The 22,824-nt window shown below is 46.2% G+C and overlaps 1 protein-coding gene across 1 annotated transcript; it reads left to right on the forward strand.

The window, feature by feature from the left end:
- Positions 1–11,505: 11,505 nt before the first annotated feature.
- Positions 11,506–16,285, forward strand: COX7A2 (cytochrome c oxidase subunit 7A2). Its single transcript, XM_073569319.1, has 4 exons — positions 11,506–11,659; positions 13,004–13,093; positions 13,534–13,618; positions 16,073–16,285. Exons 1-4 carry the CDS (start codon positions 11,642–11,644, stop codon positions 16,129–16,131), a joined length of 252 nt encoding a protein of 83 aa, XP_073425420.1. The 5' UTR covers positions 11,506–11,641; the 3' UTR covers positions 16,132–16,285.
- Positions 16,286–22,824: the final 6,539 nt, after the last annotated feature.

Genomic DNA, 22,824 nt, shown 5'->3' on the forward strand with positions numbered 1-22,824 from the left:
AGCTTATAACCTGACGTTAAATTCATCCATTGGTTGTATAAATTATTCTTTTGAAAGCTGAAACCCTCCGAAATGTGGTTTAGGTTAAGAAAATAAATTGGCATCAATGCAGAAATATTGATCATTTAATGGACACCGAATGGTCAGATTTTGGCAACACAAAAGTTTTGTCGCCTGGTCATATAATGTACCCAATCCTAGTTTACATCCTCACCTGTGCTCAGTAAATGATCGGTTAATTAGTGGGTGTGTATAAAAAGAAACCCAGCACCCCAGACCTTAGGTTGAGCTGCAACTTGAGCTCTGATAACATGCCAAAAATCCACCCTGCGACCAAAGCCTGGATTATCAAGACGCTGAAGACCAGATCCACTGCAGAGGTGGCTGGCACCTTTAATGTGTCTCAGCTTCAAGTACAAAGAATTAAAAAAAAGATTTGAATAGACTGATGTGTTTGACAAGCCCAGGTCCGGCAGAACCCGCAAGACAACTGCTCAGGAGGAATGTTTGTTGGTTAGAAAATCCAAAGCAAGCCCCTCTTCCACTGCCGCAGAGCTCCAACAGGCCTGGTCACCTCAAGTCCCTGTGTCAACTGGGACAGTTTGTAGGATTCTGTCTCGAAATGGCCTCCATGGTCGAATCAGTGCCCAGAAGTCAGCACTAAATAAAAAGCAAATAAAAAAACGTGTGGCATTTGCAAAGTCCCACAGCCTGCTAAACAGATGGATGCTGGCAAAGTTGCAGAAGGTGGATTTCTCTAATGAATCTTCAGTAGAATTACACCACAGCCACCACACATACTGCAGGAGACCTACTGGAGCCCGTATGGATCCAAAATACACCCAGAAAACGATTGCATTTGGTGGTGGAAAGCTCATGGTCTGGTGTTACATTCAGTATGGGGGTGTGCAAAACATTTGCAAGGTAGAAGGCATTATCAATAGCCTAAAATATCAAGAAGTATTAGCTACCTCTTATATTCCAAATCATAAAAGGGGTCAAATTCTGCAGCAGGATGGTGCTCCATCTCATACATCCATCTCTACAACAAAGTTCCTCCAGGTAAAAAAGATCAAGGTGCTCAAGGACTGGCCCACCCAGTCACCAGACATGAACATCATTGAGCATGTTTGGGGTAGGATGAAAGAGGAAGCTTGGAAGACAAAAAAAACAAAGAATCTAGATGAACTCTGGGAGGCATGTAAGACTGCATTCTTTGCTATTCCTGATGACTTCATTAATTGTATGAATCATTGTTGAACCGCATGGATGCAGTCCTTCAAGCTTGTGGAAGTCACACAAAATATTACATACGACTCTAATAGCACCACAACTTCATTCACCAATGTTATGCAACATATATTTGTATTTTAAGATAATTATTTGTTTGAATATCACATTACTTTCTGTGGCCGACAAAACTTTTCTCTTGCCAAAATTCGACCATTCTGTGTCCATTAAATGATCAATATTTCTGCATTGATGTCAATTTATTTTCTTAACCTAAACCACATTTCGGAGGGTTTCCGCTTTCAAAAGAATAATTTATACAACCAATGGATGAATTTAACGTCAGGTTATAAGCTTTTATTTACATTACATGGATAAGCGACATAACTTCTGTCAGGGAGTGTACGCTGTGCTTTTGTGGGCATGAAAATACACAAAGCAAAAAAAAAAAAAGCACCAAATGCTCATTGTGGGAATGGCGTGTGACATTTCAATGCTGTCCTTCATCTCAACCAAAAGAAGTTACCGTGCCCTTTTTTTTTTTTTTTACTGTGGCTCATGTACATGCCCAGAATGCAGCTGTGTCTGGTGACAGAAAAATGCCCACATGGAACATTGCCGACACGGAAAATTGCCAATTGCAGCATCACAAAGCTTCAGATCTATGATATTTGAGGTGCAAGGTGAGGATGTTCATATGATATGTGAAAAATCCCCACAGAAAATGGCCCACAGACATGAATACCCACAGGAAACCAGTAGAGAGTTATAGGCGAGATGCTCTGCAGGACAGAGAATAGCATAGATCTATATAGGTGAAATGCTCTCCATGACAGGGGGATAGTATGCAGGTATACGTGAGATGCTCTGCAGGGCAGAACAATAATATAGAATTATAGGAGAGATGCTCTACAGGACAGAAAATAGTATAGAATTATAGGTTAAATGCTCTGCAGGACGGGGGATACTATAGGTGAGATACTCTGCAGGACAGAGAATAGCATAGATCTATAGGTTAAATGCTCTGCAGGACGGGGGATAGTATACAGGTATAGCTGAGATGCTCTGCAGGATGGGGGATAGTATACATGTATAGGTGAGATGCTCTGCAGGATGGGGGATAGTATACATGTATAGGTGAGATGCTCTACAGGATGGGGGATAGTATGCTGGTATACGTGAGATGCTCTCCATGGCAGGAGAATAATATAGAATTCTAGGTGAGATGCTCTGCAGCACATTTGCTTCTGCTTTTTGAGGGCAGGAGTCATGATAATGTTCTGTTGGTTCTTGAACTACGTTGTCATCTTTTGTTTTGAGAATTGAATGGCACTTTGAAGAGCGATGCAGTCGGCATCTCCAAGTCACCACTGCGTTGATAGTATGAAATGCAAGATATTCAAACCCCAAGTAAATCATCACTTTGTTGTTCCTCTGGCTAGAATACTTTAGATGAACTCAAAATACACTTTTATTGAACAGAAATTAAAAAATATGGGGATAGATCTATTAAAGTGCATGTTTTAACTAACCAAAACACAATTGGCTGGCACAGCAGGAAAGTCATTGTTCACTGGGGTTGTACCAAAAGGAATGACAGGATTGCCAATTGGAAACAATGGGAGTGGGGAAGCGCTGGAAGTAACGTGAAATAATGCCAACAAGGAAAGCCCGGTGACTTCCATGGGCTCCATTGAAATATAAAACGGCACAACACAGACAGCAAAGAAAATGCAGAATGGATTTCAACAAAGGACTCTGGGCCCAGTTTAGTTCTCCGGGTTATACCAGTTCGGTTCACTCATATCTAGTCCAAGAGGACAGATTCTGTTCTTACCAGTTGTCATTCCACTCTGTGTGGTGTGTATGGGCCTAGAGACCCTTATTCAAATCCATCCTGCATTTTCTTTCATCCTATGCCTGCCTACACCTGCAGTATATGTGTATGATACATAGCTACGTAGGATCTGTTCACTCTTACTCTTGGTAGTCATAAGTGGACAGGGAAAAAAGTGCAGGTGCCAAATTCACTGCCACTGGAATCAATGGGAGAGCGGCACTGCTATGGCACTTCTGGGTCCTGTGATGGTCAGTGGGTGCTCTTGTCTGCTAGCCTGGCTGTCATTCGAGAGCCCGCAAGAACCAGGGCTCATCCCACTGAACGCCCGCACTCTATCCCCACGGGCAGAACACCACTCACACAATACATGGTGAGGGGAACACACATTGGTAAGACTATTGGTTCACCAACAGAAAAAAACAGCTGTAAAGACTGTGGTCGAAGGGATCAAGGCTATGACCAGGCAGGGGGGTACAGATGCCTGCTTCTGCTGGATCTCCGTCCTCACTGAAGATGGAAATCCAGATGACATGCATCGTGTTGCAGAGACCCGTCTGGTCCCTGCACTGCGATACATGCCGCACTGCGACACATGCAGTGGCTGTGAGCTGACGTCAGAGGTGCAGCCACAGGGCGCGGCGCATGACAATGGCGCACACTGATGTCAGGTGCCGGGCTGTGCGGTGGCTACAAAAGACACTGGGCGCCGTGGAAGCAGAGGAAAGAGTAGAATGTTTTTGTTTTTAATTATGCATTAGGGGCAGAACGGAGACACATACACTAGGATTGGGGACATATATACCAGGAAGGGGGCTTATATACCAGGATGCAGACATTCACCAGGATGGGGACATATATACCAGGAAGGGGGCTTATATACCAGGATGATGGGCATATACACCAGGATGGGGGACATTTCACTACATAATGAAGTGGGCAATTCATAAGTCTTTATAGAATTTAGAAAAATTCAGGGGCCCATACATCTGACCAACGTGTGGTGGGGGGGCAGGTCCAAATTTCGCACTGGGGTCCATTAGACTCCAGTTACACCACTGCAAAAACATACATTCTCAGCAAGAAAACAAGGTGGGCCAAGTGGCAGAATTTCACCTTTCTGCTGTGCCTTCTGGGCTTCCAGGACCAACTATCTCTGCCAGCAGCACCCTGCTTTTGGTGGGCTCCCACTGAGATGACAATGTATTAGATGTGACCTGCAGTCCCATGTAACTCCACAGATAATACAGTGATACTTTTGTGAGTACTGATAGCAGTGATAACTCCTCTGGATCACACTGTTGCTGGTTCTGCATGTGCTGCTGTTTTGGGTTGGTGGGAGGAGTAAGGTAGAATCAGTGAGAGATGAGAGCAGACTATATCTATCTATTGCTGATGACAGACTGCTTACAAACCACAAATCATCATTTTTGCAGTTTTGCACTAGGTCAACTGTAAATCACAAGTTGATCACATATGTGAACATCCTCATCTTGCACCTCAAAAATCATAGATCTTAAACTTAGTGATGCTGCAATTGGCAATTTTCCATGTGGGCATTTTTCAGGGAACCGTGTGTCTCCGTAAGCCGACATGCATGACCCCTAAAGAATCCTTTCCCCAAAACCAATGTCTCGGGTGTGCAGGTTACAAGTTGTTACAGATTCTTGGATGAGCTTTGCCACCATTCAACGCCATGGACTTAATGTATAGCAGAGAGAGGCAGGATTGTGCTTGACATCTACTGATCTCTTGCTTTTTTAGCGGTAGATTACATGTGTATGGGGAGGGTGTAGTAAAGCTATGCAGACTGTGGATATGTATCCTGAAATGGGTAGCATTATTTTGTCACTCCTTTTATTGTAGAAGTTTTTTTTTTTATCACGCCATGGCTTGGTCTCTATAGTCTCACCTTAGCTGAATGTGGGCATGCGTTATTATGGCGCCCCTGAGGCTCAGTCGCCACAGAGGTACTGCACCTTCTCCTAAGGTGTAGTGCCCCACCAACTAGGTAAGTTGGGAACTCCTTTCCGCACTCCAACACCTGCATCCCTCACACAGGATAGTTCAGCACTGACCACATTGCGGCTCCATGCTTAGAGAGTAGCAGAGCACCTTTTGTGGGTCCTTGCTTCGTAACACGAGATGTGCTGGGAGGTGGGTGGAGTTAGAGATATAAAAGAGTGGGAAAGTTAAGAATTAGGAGTTCAGTCTGGAGGTCAGTCAGTCAGGAGAGTCTGAGGACGGATCCCTGGAGGAAGGGATGGAGGAAGGAGTGCTGCAGCTGCCTCAGTGACCTGAGCCAGCTGGCACGGGAAAGGAACAGAAGGAGAGAGACATAGAACTGCAACCTAAGCTTCCATAAGAGAGAGAAGGAACAGCGCGGAACGAAGGAGTAGGAGAACAGAGAGGAGTTGTGGGTTGGAAGAGGAACCCTGCATATAGGTTCTCAGCGCTAGGCTGGGGCCCGGTCCCCGAGGTTGTATGGACACTTATGGTTCTGCAGCAGACACCGGTGGAGTAGTTGGCTGTAAATGCACTACTCCCATCCAAGACTTGGGGCACAACAGCAACCGAATAGAAAGCCGGGACTCGAGAGAAGAGAGTCCCCGAACAGGCTACAGCTGTCTGTCATGCAAGTAGAGTTGTTAGGAACATCTGACAGGAGGAACTTCAGAGTACCACGGTACTGGAGCTCTTCACACTAAAAGGCGCAATAGAGGAGTCGTTCAGGAAAGGTGCATGTTGGCGGAGTGTTGGAGAGGAGAACCCTGACTTGCCCGGGAGGTTGATTGAGTCTCTGCCCCGGAGGACACGGCACGGAGGCCGGCACCAGTGTGTACCATGAACTGTGAGTAAAGCTTTGGAACTACAAGCCCTGGTGTCTTCCAGTCATTGTGCGCCAACACCGTCAGCACCGCTACGTCTGGGTATCATCCTTTACACTAACTGCGTCTATACACTGCCCTGGGGTTACAGCTTCACCTGTGGGGAGTTACACCATCTATGCAGCAACACACCATCAGCCCCAGAGGATCTGCACGCAGTGTTGGCTTAACATCTTGCTTGCCAAACACCACAGGTGGCGTCACGAACTATCACAGAAACTATATCACAAACCACCATTGATTTGGGCGCCCAGGGCCACGGACCGGGTCACAGCTGCCGTGACACATCCCACTGACACCGGCCTGGTACCGAGTACCCCACAGCCCTGGGACGGGGCGACCCATTATCATCTGTGAAATATTGCAGTGAATGGAACAATCCCTTTGAATATCTTGGAGCAGGGGCGAAAAAAAGGAAAAGTGCTGCTGATGGCGGTCAACAGCTGATGCAAGCATTGACCAGGCTCTGGCACTCGACTCAAACCCTTGATGAAGGGGGGTGAGATGGCAAGTCCCCAAGCTTATGTTGATCACTTTAAGGAAATATCTGAGGCAACATTGATTATATACAAAGGGTGACATTAAGTGATGAGAACAAGTGCTCGTTACTTGAGTTTGTCAAGGATGTTCGAGTCGCCGTGGCCCCATGTTACCGCCATTGGATAGCCAGCCATAAAACTTTACTTGGATTGCCCGTGTTTTCAGGAGTTCTCTACATGTTTTGTGGCTAACGGCTGCGGGGACTTGGAACACGTCACTCCAGCACCCATGATACCTGACCACCCTAGGCAAACTCTAGTGACGAGCAGTTTTGTTCATCTCTCTTGACATTCATCATGGCTTTCATACACCAGTCTTCACCAAAAGCCTTTTGAGGTAAGATGCACCAAATGTATTAAGGGCCATGTTCTGTGTGTGCTGAAAACCAAAATTCCCACCATTAGTCTTTCAGACCATGACGTGCCACACACAAAAAGGCCTTGGTTTAACAAAAAAACAAAAATGCAAAATGTTGCACAATTTTTGTGCAACTGTGGGTTTGCCACAACACTTAAAAAACCATTGCCTACCCCCCGTGATAAGATGAATTAAAGGGGCGGCTACTTATTTGTTAACCCACTTTTGGGACGTGTTCTCCATTGTGTTAGGTGATTTCACCCTCTTGGTATTAATGAGTGTGTTTCTAGTCACCTCCATGGGGAGAGGGAGACGAGCTTCTATTCATACATGACAAGTGTGACAAGTCGTGTTTTTGTAACGATGAAGTGGCATGCAGCCGCACTACCTCGACTGAGGAGTTGATTATCGTGGGCTCTGCTTACCTGATTAATAAAGCACCGGTAGGGCTTCGCTCTCTGCTGGCTCACAGATTGGGTACTCTCTTCCACTGGAAATACTGTGCTGTTACCCTCGTTATTCTCCCTGCCTCAGTTAATAAATTCTGAACACTTTTGTGTGTGTCGTCGTTAATGGGAATGAGATTTCAGTGTATTCTCTGTGCATTACTTCGCTAGTTCCATAAGCAGGTTGGTCAGGTTATCTGCAATTACAGGTGAGTAGGTCGTCTTCATACTTAAAGGGGTTGTGCATGTGAGACTTGCACGGTGATGAGCCCATGGCATCGTAAGTAGGTGTCAGCTGTGACAGACTTGGAATGAAAGAAAAATGGGAGGGAAAGTCATAAAACGGCAAAATAAACTGTACCCACCCCAGTTATCCAGCGCAGGTGCTCCTTATGCCTGTGACCACTGCTGTGCCCACCTTGCTGGGCTATCGTGCCAGTAGTGGCCACTTGTGAATGAAGCTTGGCAGAGGGGGAGCGCTCATCTGTGTGGGAGCGAGCAGCGGAGGGTGGTTTATTTTTGTTGTAGAACATTGCCAACTTCTGTTTTCAAAAGTTGGAAGGAACTAAAAAAAAATCCAGCTTGGTACAAGGACCTTTGCTGTTAGACAAGCTCACATAAGGGCTTACAGAGGTCATCCAGTGAGAATAATAGGTGATAACTTGTACAGCGGTGGGGGTCTGACTGCAGGGGCCGCACTGATCGGCAGAATCTAGTAGTAGCACATGTGCAACCTACAATCCACTCCCTATGGGGCTGCCGAGACCAGCCAAGTGTAGTGCTGAATGCAGCGGGGGCCTTGGCGTGTGCGCCGCTTCCTCATTGTAAGGCTGCATTCACATGAATGTATTTTCGGTCTAAATTTTGTGGGAGTAAAAAAAAAAAGAACCATTGTTAGCCTATGTGATAGTGCACATGTGTTACTTACAGTTAGGTCCATATATATTTGGACAGAGACAACATTTTTCTAATTGTGGTTCTAGACATTACCACAATGAATTTTAAACAAAACAATTCAGATGCAGTTGAAGTTCAGACTTTCAGCTTTCACTTGAGGGTATTCACATTAAAATTGGATGAAGGGTTTAGGAGTTTCAGCTCCTTAACATGTGCCATCCTGTTTTTAAAGGGACCAAAAGTAATTGGACAATTGACTCCAAGGCTATTTCATGGACAGGTGTGGGCAATCCCTTCGTTATGTCATTCTCAATTAAGCAGATAAAAGGCCTGGAGTTGATTTGAGGTGTGGTGCTTGCATTTGGAAGGTTTTACTGTGAAGGAAACATGCGGTCAAAGGAGCTCTCCATGCAGGTGAAACAAGCCATACTTAAGCTGCAAAAACATAAAAAACCCATCCGAGAAATTGCTACAACATTAGGAGTGGCAAAATCTACAGTTTGGTACATCCTGAGAAAGAAAGCACTGGTGAACTCATCAATGCAAAAAGACCTGGGCGCCCACGGAAGACAACAGTGGTGGATGATCACAGAATAATCTTCATGGTGAAGAGAAACTCCTTCACAACAGCCAACCAAGTGAACAACACTCTCCAGGAGGTAGGCGTATCAATATCCAAATCTACCATAAAGAGAAGACTGCATGAAAGTAAATACAGAGGGTTCACTGCATGGTGCAAGCCACTCATAAGCATCAAGAATCAAAAGGCTAGACTGGTCTTTGCTAAAAAACAGCTAAAAAAGCCAGCACAGTTCTGGAAGAACATTCTTTGGACAGATGAAACCAAGATCAACCTCTACCAGAATGATGGAAAGAGAAAAGTATGACGAAGGCGTGGTACAGCTCATGATCCAAAGCATACCACATCTGTAAAACACGGCGGAGGCAGTGTGATGGCTTGGGCATGCATGGCTGACAGTGGCACTGGGTCACTAGTGTTTATTGATGATGTGACACAGGACAGAAGCAGCCGAATGAATTCTGAGGTATTCAGAGCCATACTGTGTGCTCAGATCCAGCCAAATGCAGCCAAACTGATTGGCCGTCGTTTCATACTACAGATGGACAATGACCCAAAGCATAAAGCCAAAGCAACCCAGGAGTTTATTAAAGCACAGAAGTGGAATAGTCTTGAATGGCCAAGTCAGTCACCTGATCTCAACCCAATAGAGCATGCATTTCCCTTGTTAAAGGCTAAACTTCAGACAGAAAGGCCCACAAACAAACAGCAACTGAAAACCACCGCAGTGAAGGCCTGGCAGAGCATCAAAAAGGAGGAAACAGCGTCTGGTGATGTCCATGAGTTCAAGACTTCAGGCAGTCATTGCCAACAAAGGGTTTTCATCCAAGTACTAGAAATGAACATTTTATTTACAATTATTTAATCTGTCCAATAACTTTTGGTCCCTTTAAAAACAGGGTGGCACATGTTAAGGAGCTGAAACTCCTAAACCCTTCATCCAATTTTAATGTGAATACCCTCAAATGAAAGCTGAAAGTCTGAACTTCAACTGCATCTGAATTGTTTTGTTTAAAATTCATTGTGGTAATGTCTAGAACCAAAATTAGAAAAATGTTGTCTCTGTCCAAATATATATGGACCTAACTGTACATAGCTGTAGGACACTGATAGTGGCTCAGTAATGCTGCCACCTGCTGCCCAAAATGACAGAGCCTGGACCATTATCTCACTGTATCAGCTTATCATCTTGTGTGTGCAGAATGTAATAGTCATCAATGGGACCAAGGGTGAGCAGATAGCACAGGTGCCTGCTGTGTTGTACTGCTGACATCTGCCTTCTAACCACAAGGACAGGAGCTAGCTGTACTGCCTATCTTGGACAAGTGGGATTTAGGTGGCGTGATCCTGGTGGGGTGCTTGTTCCTTGACCCCATTAGTGATGCGGTTGTTGGTTGCCATGGCAGCTGGGAGCTTGGTAAAAGCTACTGTTGCCACCATCTTTGAAATATTGCAGCCTACAAGTAATGATCCGTGAAGCCCTGTCTGGGGGTCGTAGGAAATCATTATTTATACAGTGTACTGAAATACTGGCAAAACTGGTCGTCTGATCCCCAGTGCTGGTCACAACAAACAGGCAATCGCTGCATGTGTTGCTGCTGTAGAACAGCCAGGACTGGAACATATAATTGGAGCACGCCATAGACACTTGATTAGCACCGGAGCATGCTCAGATAACACCTTAGCCGCGCATTTACTCTCATCACTACTGGTCTCCAATACTGTAAAAATCCTGGGACCCCAGAGCAGCCGGTTCTTGGTCCCTCCGGCAAAAAATACAATGATGAAACCGTCATACCAATAAAAACTACCGCACCCTGCGCCAAAAACAGGAAAACCTGACCGCTGCGGCAGTAGGATCTTGCTATCGGGTCAATCCACAGAATAACGATATTGTCATTGACCTAAATGAGGAAAAAAAAACAATTGCTGTTTTCTACATTTCAACTCCCAAAAAGTGGAATTGGGCGCGATCAGAGCGGGCAATGGCCGCTGTGCTGAAGCCTCGCACTGCCATCACCAGATGTGGAGCACGCAGCCCTCACCTATGTGTCAGGGAGTTACAGAATAACGCGCCAGCTGCTCGGTGTCCCCGGACCGCGGAAGGTCCATGTACCCCAAACCGCTGCCCCGACAGACGGCCATGCTCCTGGAAGAACAGCCCCTCACAGGGAAGAGACAAACGTTACAGCTCCTGGAAGGTGAGGCGGAAATGACCCGGCCACAGGGTGCACAAGCCCTCACGTATCGCGCGGCTGAGGGTCACATGACCACCTTTCCATACGGCCAGCCACATCCCGACTAGACGTTGTCCGCCTCGCTCTATACACTGCATTCAGTGAGGCCAGCTAGTCTGCACGTGCCAAGTATGCAAATCAGAAACTAGCAGTCACGTGATCACCTGCTCCCTACGCCAGGAGGGGTCATAGAGCTTTCCACAGAGGACCCCTTTAATTCGTACAATTCTCACAAGCTCGGAGGGCAGCACACCACTGATCCGTCTCCTGCCGGTCACAGCCCAGTGTTGCCCACCAAGCAGTAGCGGTTTGTTAGTTTGCAGCACACCTCTCACTTTCCGGCAATAGGAGAGTAGTGTGAGAACGTGCAGACGTGACGAGGGCGTGGTCTGAATATTTAGAGGCGTGGCTTAGGTCTCCTTTCCTTCCAGTAAGGCCAGCTGATAGGCGCGTACTGTGAGAGGACTGTTACGTAATAGCTGGAGGGCCAATCACAAGTTATTACTTATAACCCCGCCCTACACGTGACCCACTGACGCCGTTTCCGGGTTGATTCCTCTTCCGGTTATCCGGTGTCCTTGTCCATTTACAGGAGTCGCACAGGGGAGAGTGAGAGAAGAAGCGGCACCATGTTCCGTCACCTCCAGGTGAGAGCGCCGCTGGCCACACAGGGTGACCGCAGTGTGTATGCTAGTGTGCACAGGAGCCGTCCGTGTACCTGCGCCTCCTGACCCCGCTGCTTCCATTCCATCCCTGCTCTCACCTCAGCGATCAGTGGGGGAGAGCTGACAGCCCCCCATGTCCTGCTACACCTGGCTCCCATAGAGGGTCAGGAGCCTTTACTGCAGCCTGTGTGGCCACCATTAGGCATTGCTGTAGGAACCTCTCCCGCCTGATGTGCGGTCAGAATGCCTCCTATAATGCCTTTATCCCATGTGTCTGCAGTGTGAGCGCTGATCTCCTCACCGATCACCGTCCTTGGCACAGGACGCCACGCCTGCGCTGGGCATACCTAAGAAATGGCATCACCACTTTTCAGTGCAGCTCTTCTCCCTTTCCCTGTATCTCCCGTTCCTGTATCCATTATTTTACCGACGATCACCCTGCACTCAGAGCCGTAACTGCTCGTTCCTCCATTCTCTGGAGGGGGTTGTGCCTGTCACCACCCATGAAGGAGAGCACCATCCCGCCCTTCGCTTCCCATTTCATCTTTCTTGCCATATTTGTGCGTGGTCCCTATTTCAACATCAAAATTAAAGCTTGGTAGACGTATTACCAGCGAGCTCCCTGCTTCTCAGGCATCGCCTATGATCACAACGGGATGATGTGAATACTGTCCGGGGCGGCGTCCTCATTTGTGGAGTATGGAGAACCATGTGAGAGATGGATCACTGGCCATCAGGGGACACTATGAGGTATAGCGTGCGCTCATTGCGGTTCTGACTGCTCCACTTCTGGGCCTGTGTCTCACAGGAGAGCGTTTCCTGTGTCCACACGTCATCGGTATGCGTGTGAAGGGGACCTGGTAGAAATGGTGGATAGTACTAAATCCAGATAATGTGCTGCTCTTTATTTCGTGGTACCGTTTTCGTCCCGTGAACCTGCTGCAGATGGGATTATATTCAAATGTGTGATCACAACCTTTGTTTTATCCTTTTTAACAGGATAAGACCCTATTGCCCTTCTCTTTTACTCAGTATTAAGGGGGGGGCCTGTTGGCTAGGCCAGACCTCTCTCGTCTCCGCATCATATTGAAATAAGCCATTCCCTTCACTCATTTATACTGATGTGTGAACATGGAGAAACCCTCTCCTGTGTAGGCACCGGGCCAGAACTAGGGCGGCTGGAGCCAGGGATAAGTGAAGAGCGCCTTTGGGAATAATTCGAGTAGTAGAGACAGCACATTTATATTCCCTTCACGTTTATAGGTAATTATTTAAAAATGGACAAGCCTTTCAATATATTTGCTTATAATGAAGTCACTGTTTCAGTCCCTCCGTCAGATTTCTCAGCGGACCATCAGCAGCTCCAGCCGGAGGTCACTCCCCAACAAGGTTGCAGAAAAGCAAAAGCTATTCCAGGTAATGACAGTGTTTCAAATGCCGATTCCATGATTCAATGCGTCTCTATACTAGAATTGTTTTTTTTCCCAGTGACTTTCTGTCCGATCTTCCCCTCTTCATGGATTTGGATGACTCATTTCCAAACCTAGAGAGGAAAATCTGTGCAGGGTTGGTAATTATCAGAACCCAGAGCCTGGAAGGAGGTGGAAGAGAACCTTTTTAAGTATCCTTGGTTTTAATTAAAGGATTGTCAAAATAGTGGCTATGCCCCATAGTCTTGACGTTTGGTTGACCAATGCTGTGTGCTGCTTATGAGGATCCATCTGCTTTCCCATTGTATAGACTTACTGGGGGTGCTGGGAGGTGCGTTAACATATATTTAGACTTCACATTGTATTTTTCTTTGTGCTGTCAGTCACAAATATAGCCAATTACAGACTCAGTGATTTCTCTTGCAGGAGGATAATGGCCTTCCAGTCCATCTTAAGGCAGGGACTAGTGATCTCTTGTTGTACAGGCTGACCATGGGGCTCACAATCGTTGGTAAGTTACATTATTGTGTAACCTGTGTGACCAATCTTAGATCCTTCTCAACATGTGACAGACATGCATGGGGCAGGCTCCGGAACTTAGATCCAGATAGATGAACCGAAAACGCACATCGTTATTCATATTTGAGAAAAAAACTTAAATTTTGCAATTTTTCACACTGGCCACTAAGCCTTTTGTTAGACTTTTACTTCCTGTTTTGTATAGTAGACTTTTCAGCAGTCTCATCGTTACAGCCAGGATTGCAATAACAGGTAACACCTCTTTGTACAGCTAATAGCTTGGGTTCAGCGATTCATTATTCCTGTCAATGAGTTGCCACCTATGTCAATGTGTCTGCTGAATAAAACCGTAAGTATGTGTCTAACCTGTCAAACCTAACGGTTTGACAGTCAATATCACTATCGTAAATATATATTATGCTAGTGGATAGAGTATGTATGTATTCTCTATCCACTAGCATAATTAATATATATTTTCTATATAGTAATATTGACTAAGGCTATGTGCCCAGGAAACTGATCCCCTTCCCAGAAAACGCGCGTCTTTTTTCTGCGAGTTTCTTGCGCGTTTTTTGCAAAAAAGACGCACGTTTTTGATGCGTTTTTTGACGCGTGTTTTCTGGGAACATTGGGGAAGGCTGAAAACGCTCAGCTATGCGGAAATTAATGAGCATGCTGCGTTTTTAGCCGCTTACCGATTCCTCAGCGGTTAAAAACGCATGCATTGGCACAAAAAGCCAAAAAACGCATGCAAATTTATTTGAAGCTTCTTTTAAGCGTTTCTGCAGCGTCTGAGCCGGCACAAACACTGCGAAAAACGCTTAAAAAAACTCAACGTGGGCACACAGCCTAATAAACCCAATGTTAAACGCATATAAACCATTATTATTGATGGGCTTCACACTTTAGGTAAGATACGTCACCCTAAAAATGACTATAAAAAGGTAATTTTCTGATGACAGTACTTTTTTTTTTTTTTAATTTTAATATACGTAGATTTAAAAAGCCATTTAGCAACTTCTTGCCCCTAGCATGACAACTGGACATTGCTTAGAGAGGATAGGGGTGTCGCTGCGCCACAAAAAGCTAGTGAGTAGTTCCAGAGTGCTTAAAAAAGGTTAACTTGACGCCAGTTCAGAGCCCTCTGTGTATCATCCAGCATATGCCATTGTGATTAGATGACTAGAACTGCCCCCATTCAATTAAAGAGAACCTTTCACCAGTTAAACTGGCAACATCGCGGAATAATGGCTGCAGAGCTTGGTAAAACATAGTTTTCTTCTTTTAATTTATCCTCCATGTTGAGGTAATATTAGCTTGTAGTCTTCAGGTTATACTTTATATAAAGGTCAACTGGTCATTTCCAGAGATTTGTCTTTGGGGGGGGGGGGGGGTGTTCCCCCCCCCCCCCCCCCCACTTCATGAGTTTATCAATCATAAGTGGGTAGCAACACAGTGGAGAAAAGAACATGCACTTCACTCCTCACTGATCCCTGCAGCTATTGTGTGGAAATACAGCAGAGCTGAGTTAGATATTACAAACACTTCCAGATTTCATGTAATGTCAGTCAGTGTGGGGGGTTCACCTCTGTTAACGGTATGGTGGCCACAGACTGACACTGCCAGGGCTGTGTAGTCGGAGTCATTCGTCGTTGGAGTCAGTGTCTTGAAAACTGAGGAGTCGGAGGTTTGGCTTACCGACTCCACAGCCCTGGATACTACAGAAGTGTTGCTATTCAGGTGGATAAGGGCAAATCTGAAGTACCCCTCTGCAGCCACTATATAGTTGATGGAGCTGTGCTTTTCTGCTCTGCTACTGATCACTTCTAGGAACAAATGATCAGTGGGTGTGCTGGATGTTGCACCCACACTAATCTGATAGTGATGATCTATTCTGAGGATAACCAATCAATGTAAAGTCCTGGAAACCCCATGTTAAATCTGTAAAATCATATAATCCCCATACCCAAGATCACAAGGCAGAAATGAAAAATAAGCCCATTCAGTCTTGCATAATGAACAACATATAATTAGTGATGAGCGAACGTTCTCGGATAAGGTGCTGTCAGAGCATGCTTGGGTGCTAACAGCGTCTTTGGCGTGCTCGAATAATATTGAGTGCCTGCAGCTGCATGTCTCCTAGCTGTTTGACAGCCGCAACACATGGAGGGATTGCCTAACCGCCGCGAGACATGCAGCTGCGGGGACTTGAACATATTTTTGGAGCATGTCAAAGACACTCGATTAGCACATGAGCACGGTCTGATAACACCTCATCAGAGCACAGTCGCTCATCAATACATGTAATGTCCTGCTTTGTACATCAGTTATCCTCCAGGCAAGGAGTGGTGCTGGTTTCTGGGTAACTTAAAAAAGATATAGAAGTTGTTCTGGCTGGACTGCCATAGATTACTGACTGGTATTTTCTTTTTCCCTTTCTCTCCAGGATCTGCTTATGCGGTGTTTGAGATTTTCAAGGCTTCATTTCCTAAAAAGCAGAATTAATTCCAACTTCTATCATTTCCAAATCTGTCCAGTTCTATGTGATGCATCAGGGATTGTTCTTTCCTTGTCATAATGACCTTATTCAATGATGGGAACAATATTTATTAAAATGTACTGTACAAGCTGCTTCCATTAAAGCAGTTTTGCATTACTATTCAGTGTTTCATTTTTTTTCCTGCTCAAAGACCAGAGTGTGTGGGGTGAGGGATGTCGTCATCTTATTCACAAGTTGGGCTGTTCATTACATTTATATAACTACACGGTGAATTGCCACTAGGCAAAATTATATAACTGAACATGAGTTTTTTTAGTTTACCATTCAGATCAGACTGTATGAAGCTAATTCCACATCACGACAAACCTCGTAGTGGGTCCTACTGCGTTAACGGAGCGGAACTGTGCCACTGCCACAGTAGCAATGAACCATCAGAGCAGATGGCCTGGTATCTCCAAACCATGCCGCTCCACCAGCACAAAACCACAGCAACAATGGCCACCACACAGCACCAACACCAAATAAAAGGAGTCCCCATCGCCCCCACGGATGCATGGCCGCTGTGGCGGTGGTCGGCGCACTGCTCCGCTCCGTTAGGGCGGTAGGACCCACTACGAGGTTTGTCGTGATGTGGCATTGGCGTCATGCAGTCTGATCAGAATGTTAAACGAAGAACCTCATGTTCAGTTATATAAATATAAATGCTCTTTTTTTGGTAAATTATTAAAGGGGTTTGTCATTTTCTAGTCAAAATTCTAAAATGGCCCAAACTGTTTGATCGCTTGTACAATATGCCGCAGTGGATTAGTATTGCAGTCTACTGTAAAATTAGGTCTTCAAAGATGTACCAACGCTGCTGATGCAACAACACTACTGTACCCCTTTAATCACTAAATTATTTAATGTGTCTGAGCGAGGCATCCAAGGGTGGGTGTAAACGTTGCGGGTTGGGTGCTGGGTACTTGTGCAGCGTCCAAGCCGCATCCGCCGGATGTAACAGCATAGTGGATGGGATTTCAAGAAACTCACGGAGATCGACATGTGGCCTGGTTTTTCCAGACCACAGCAGAGAATTTTCACCCACAGAATGTATTGGACACTGTGAATGGCTCAGTGAACACATGTGGAGTCACCTGCGTTCAATATGTGGCAGCTCTTTGGACGCAGTGAACATGCGCTGTGTCCAAAGCGCTGCCGCTTCCGGATTGTCTGCATATACCCTAAAAGGTTACACTGCAGCAATTGGAGCAAACCCAACAGCCACTACCTGTCTTGTATGCAGTGAGCACTGTTTCTAAGCCTAAAAAAATAGGCCCCACACTGCTTTCATATTAAGTTATGTATATGTGTAGAAATCCGCTGGGTGGCCAATATACATACTGTGCATCAGCACACTGCGATTAATGAATACATTGACTCCAATATTGCTGTAAAATGTACCATACTTAGCAATTTTTGATCAAGAAGGGTAAAAGCCATCCAATTACGTTTAGGTGCACATTCACGCAACATGCAAACCAGAGTGCAGCAGCACACTACAGCTCTGGCAAAAATTAAGACACCACTGCAAAATTTTCAGTTTGTCTGATTTTTCTCTTTATAGGTATATTTTCAAGTAAAATGTAAATTGCTGTTTTATTCTATAAACTACTGACATGTCTTCGAATTTAGCCCTAAATTTGTATTTATTTTCAGAAAATGAGAAATGGTCAAAATAACAAAAGATGCAGTGCTTGCAGACCTCAAATAATGCTAAGAAAACAAGTTCATAATCATTTAGAAACAATAGTAATGTTTTAACTCGGGAAGAGTTCAGAAATCAATATTTTGTGGAATAACCATTATTTTTAATTTCACAGCTTTCATACGTCTTGGCATGCTTGGCACCAGTCTTTCACACTGCTTTTTGGTGACTTTGGTACAAAAATTTAAGCAGTTCTTCCTTGTTTGATGGCTTGTGACTATCCATCTTCCTACTTGATTACATTCCAGAGGTTTTCAATGGGGTTCAGGTCTGGAGATTGGGCTGGCCATGACAGGGATTTGATGTGGTGATCCTTCAACCACACATTGACCTAGTTTTGTGGCATGGCGCATTGTCCTGCTTGAAAAACCAGCCCCCAGAGTTGGTTAACATTGCCTTACAAGAAGGAATCAACTGTTTTTCTTGGATAACCTTGTATGCGTCTTGATTCATATGTCCTTCGCAAAGATTAACCTGCCCAATTCCAGCCTTTCTGAAGCATCCCCAGATCATCATCAGTCCTCCACCAAATTTCACAGTGGGTGGTTTGTATGCCTCTCCAGGTCTTTGACAAACTTCAGCCTGGCTCTCCTTTGCTTCTCATTGATGAAAGGCTTTTTTTTTCTCTAGCAACCTTCCACGACAGCATAGGAAAATGTCTCCATGCCCTAATGGAGGACAGGAAGCATTAGAGGTTAAAAGGTCCCACCCACCTCCCCCTCACCAGTGACTTTCCTGTCCCCCATGGGGCATGGAGAGGTCTGGTATGCTGTGTGGCCGGCTACCGCAGCGTACCTGAAAGATCCAAAAGCCGGGCAGTGGTGGTCGGTGGCTCTGCCTCCCCTCCTCTGATCTGCTCCTGTCTTCTGAACTCGGGACCGTTCCTGGCCCTCCCGCACTCCCTTATGGGGAGTAAAACGGGCCAGTGATCCCTGACCGGAGGCCTCCCGCAGCTCTCCGGTCTCTCCTCCTCCTGTGCGATACCCGGAAGTGACGTCACGCGATGGATCACTTCTGGGGTATGTGGAGGATTAGCGGTCAACGGCGGCCCCCATCCAGATGCCGGCACGTGGCGCTCGCCTGTGCCTGCTTCGGGACCTGGGGAGGAGGAGGGGGAAATTAAAAAATGACTGCGCTGAGGGCGGGGTTAACCTGTTATTACCCCGCCGGAAGACGCCGACAGGTAAGATGAAATCCCCTATCAGCATGGACGGTTCTTCCTGCCCTGCGTCTGCAGAGCCCAGCGCTGCCCCAGCCACAGTAAGTGTCCTGGGGTGGGTCCTAGTGGTGCGGTCCAGGGTATAGGTCCTCAAAATACTTCTCCCCCTTGTTCCATAAGGAGAAAAGTCTGCCCATAAGAGCACCAATACATCCAGCAAGTCGGCCAAATGTGCCATATGCAGCACAAAACTTCCCTCAAATTGGGAGAAGAAGCTATGTCAAGCTTGCACGGATAATGTGGTTAGGGCTGAGCACCTGTCATTGATCGACGAAATCCGCAGCTTGGTTACCCATCAGGTTCAAACCTCTTTAGCTGCCCTGCCCCCCCCTCCATCACCACCCCCAAAGAAACGGAAAATTCAGATAGAGGATTCGGAGTCCGAATCAGAAAGATCATACAATTCGGGATCCGAGAATTGGGAACAACCGGGAACCTCTAGGTCAACTGACACTAGGAAGTACCTCCTTTCCACGGAATATGTGGAGGAGCTGGTCAGTGCAGTACGTGCCACTATGGGCCTAGAGGACGAACCCGTCACGCAGACAGCACAGGATCGCATGTTCGGTGGATATGAGGGGCCTAAACGAACAGAATTTCCAGTTCACAGGAGCGTAGCAGATATGATTTCCCAGGAATGGGAGTATCCTGAAAAACGCTACTCGGCCCCTTCAGAACTCCGACATAGATTTCCCCTGGAGGAAGAGGAATTTAAATGGGACATCCCGAAAGTTGATGTCCAGGTGGCAAGGGTGGTAAAAAAGACGGTTCTGCCGTTTGATGATACATCCCACCTTAGAGACCCGATGGACCGTAAAGCAGAAAGCCTCCTAAGAAAAGCCTGGGAAACCTCGGCCTTTACTTTAAAATCAGGAATCGCGTCCACTTTTGTCTCTAGATCCCTCTTCCAATGGATTGAGGAGCTAGAGAGCCATATTTCTCGTACCTCAAGGAGTGACCTCCTTAACTCCCTTCCTATCTTGCAGAGAGCTACGGGTTTCCTGGCAGATGCATCAATGGAGATAATCCATGCCTCTGTCAGGGCTATGGTCCAGTCAAATTCCGCCAGGCGGGCCCACTGGCTTAAAACGTGGAGCAGGGACGTTACATCCAAGGTTAAATTCTGCTCTTTACCCTTCAAAGGCGAACATGTCTTTGGCCCAGCCTTAGATGAAATTCTAGAAAAGGCCACAGATAAAAAGAAGGTGCTTCCAGAGCAGAGGACCACAGGAAAGCGTCTTTTTTGAGCCCCCCAGACTCAGTCATCCCATCCGCGAGGAAAGGGAAAGACGGGAAGATGGAGCTACGCTAAAGGGAGAGGCAGGAACATCCTGGTCCCCCCTCAGTAGCAGCAGCCACAAGAAAAACAATGACTCGACCCCGGTCGGGGGAAGGCTTTCGAGGGTTTTTTTTGCTTGGCAGTTGATTTCTAGCAGCACCTGGGTCCTCAGTGTGATCAGAGAGGGCCTACTGCTAGAGCTCGAATCCTCCCCCCCCGCGGGGTATAAGAGTTACCTCCCTACCACCTCGGGAGACCTCAGCACTAAAATCCGGCATTCGGCTTCTTCTACACTTAAATGCCATCTCTCGGGTCCCTGTGGAGGAACAAGGAGGGGGGCATTATTCCAGATTGTTCCTAGTAAAAAAGCCCACAGGGGAGGCAAGAATAATAATAAATCTGAAAGGCCTCAACCGACACATTGCATACCGCAAATTCAAGATGGAGTCAGTAAAGACTGCTATTCCTCTGATAGGGCCGTCTTCATGGCAACCATAGATCTGAAGGATGCTTGTTTCCACATCCCCATACATCCTTCCCACAGGAAGTATCTGAGGTTTGCGATTCGTCAGGGTCCGGAAGTCAAGCACGTTCAATACAATGTGCTTCCCTTCGTAATATCCTCTGCCCCTCGAGTGTTTTCCAAAATTATGACAGAAGCTGTGTCCTACATCAGAAGCCGGGGTATATGTATTGTACCTTACCTGGACGACCTACTGATAATAGGGTCCTCCTACCAGACCCTGGAAGTCCAGGTAGCTCAGACTCTGGACATTCTCCAATCATTGGGGTGGATCCCAAATATAAAGAAATCACAAATTTAACCCTCTCAGGAGGTAAAATTCTTAGGAATTCTACTAGATTCAAAGAATCAAATGTCCTTCCTCCCAGAGGAACATCAGAGATCCATAATGTCAAGAGTTTGAGAGACTACTTCTCCCTGAACCCCAGGGACAGATCTCTGGGAGTGGACGCCTTCGCCCACAAGTGGAGGTTCCATCTAGCATATGCCTTCCCGCCAGTTACAATCCTTGCTGCAACCCTGAGGAAAATCCGGGAGGATCAGACCCCAACCATTCTAGTAGCTCCGCTTTGTCCAAAAAGGAGCTGGTATTCGCTAATCACAGAACTACAGGTAGACGGGCCATTCATCCTACCCATAGAAGATGACCTTCTCTTGCAGGGCAATCTATATCACCCAAACCTCCGGGGAATGACGTTAGCGGCCTGGTTTCTGAAGCCCAGATCTTGAGGGCCAAGGGGCTATCAGAGGCGGTAATTAAAACCCTCCAGAAATCTCGAAAGCCGGTCACCATTGCCATATATTATAAAATATGGAAAAAGTTCTCCTCATGGTGTCTGCCAGACCTGCCCGACCCAGAGAACCCTAACATTTCCAGTATCCTGGATTTCTTACAGAGGGGGCTGGAACTAGGTCTAAGACCTAGCACACTGAAAGTACAGGTATCAGCATTAAGCTCTATGTTTGACTGTGACTTGGCTAACCACAGGTGGATAAGAAGATTCATGGCATCAGCCGCTAGGCTACATCCAAAAAAACTAGTTTCTGTTCCGCCATGGGACTTGAATGTGGTACTTACGGGACTCACTCAATCACCCTTTGAGCCTCTGTCATCCTGTACTTCTCAGCTCCTCACCTATAAAGTAGCCTTCCTTATAGCAATAACCTCAGCAAGGCGAGTAGGAGAACTCCAAGCTCTCTCAGTCAGGGAACCCTACACCTAACAGTTAGAGACGATTCCATAGTTCTCTCCCTTGATCCATCTGTTCTACCAAAGGTTGTGTCTGACTTTCATAGGTCTCAGAATATAATTCTTCCTTCATTCTGTCAAAACCCAGCAAACCCCAAAGAGGAGTTGTTCCACACGCTAGACGTAAGACGTATAATTCTCCACTACTTGGAGTGTACCAAATCCTATAAAATCGACCACAACCTATTTGTCCATACCTTTGGTCCAAACAAAGGAAAGAAGGTGGCAAAAAACACCATTGCCAATTGGATTAAAAAGGCTATCTCTGACGCATACCTGGCACAAAACATCACTCCCCCTGTAGGGATCAAAGCGCATTCAACACGATCTACCTCTACTTCATGGGCTGAGAGGGCAGGCGCATCTTCAGAGCAGATTTGTAAGGCAGCAACCTGGTCCTCCTTACATACCTTTACTAAACACTATAAATTAGACCTTGTGTCCAACAAGGATTTAGTCTTTGGCCGAAAAGTTCTTCAGGCTGTTGTCCCCCCCTAGTGTAGTATAGGTTGTTATGACTCCTATGCTGCCGTGGAAGGTTGATAGAGAAAATAGAATTAGACTTACCGGTAATTCGGTTTCTAGAAACCTTCCACGACACCACTATTTCCCTTCCTGCATTCTTGGACAAATTCTGAGAATCTTAAGGTAACCGGTGCTATGGTAATCAGTTATAATCACTGG

Source organism: Dendrobates tinctorius, unplaced genomic scaffold (assembly GCF_039654945.1).
Source record: "Dendrobates tinctorius isolate UK_male_01 unplaced genomic scaffold, ASM3965494v1 ptg000024l, whole genome shotgun sequence".
NCBI classification, from domain to species: Eukaryota; Metazoa; Chordata; class Amphibia; order Anura; family Dendrobatidae; genus Dendrobates; species Dendrobates tinctorius.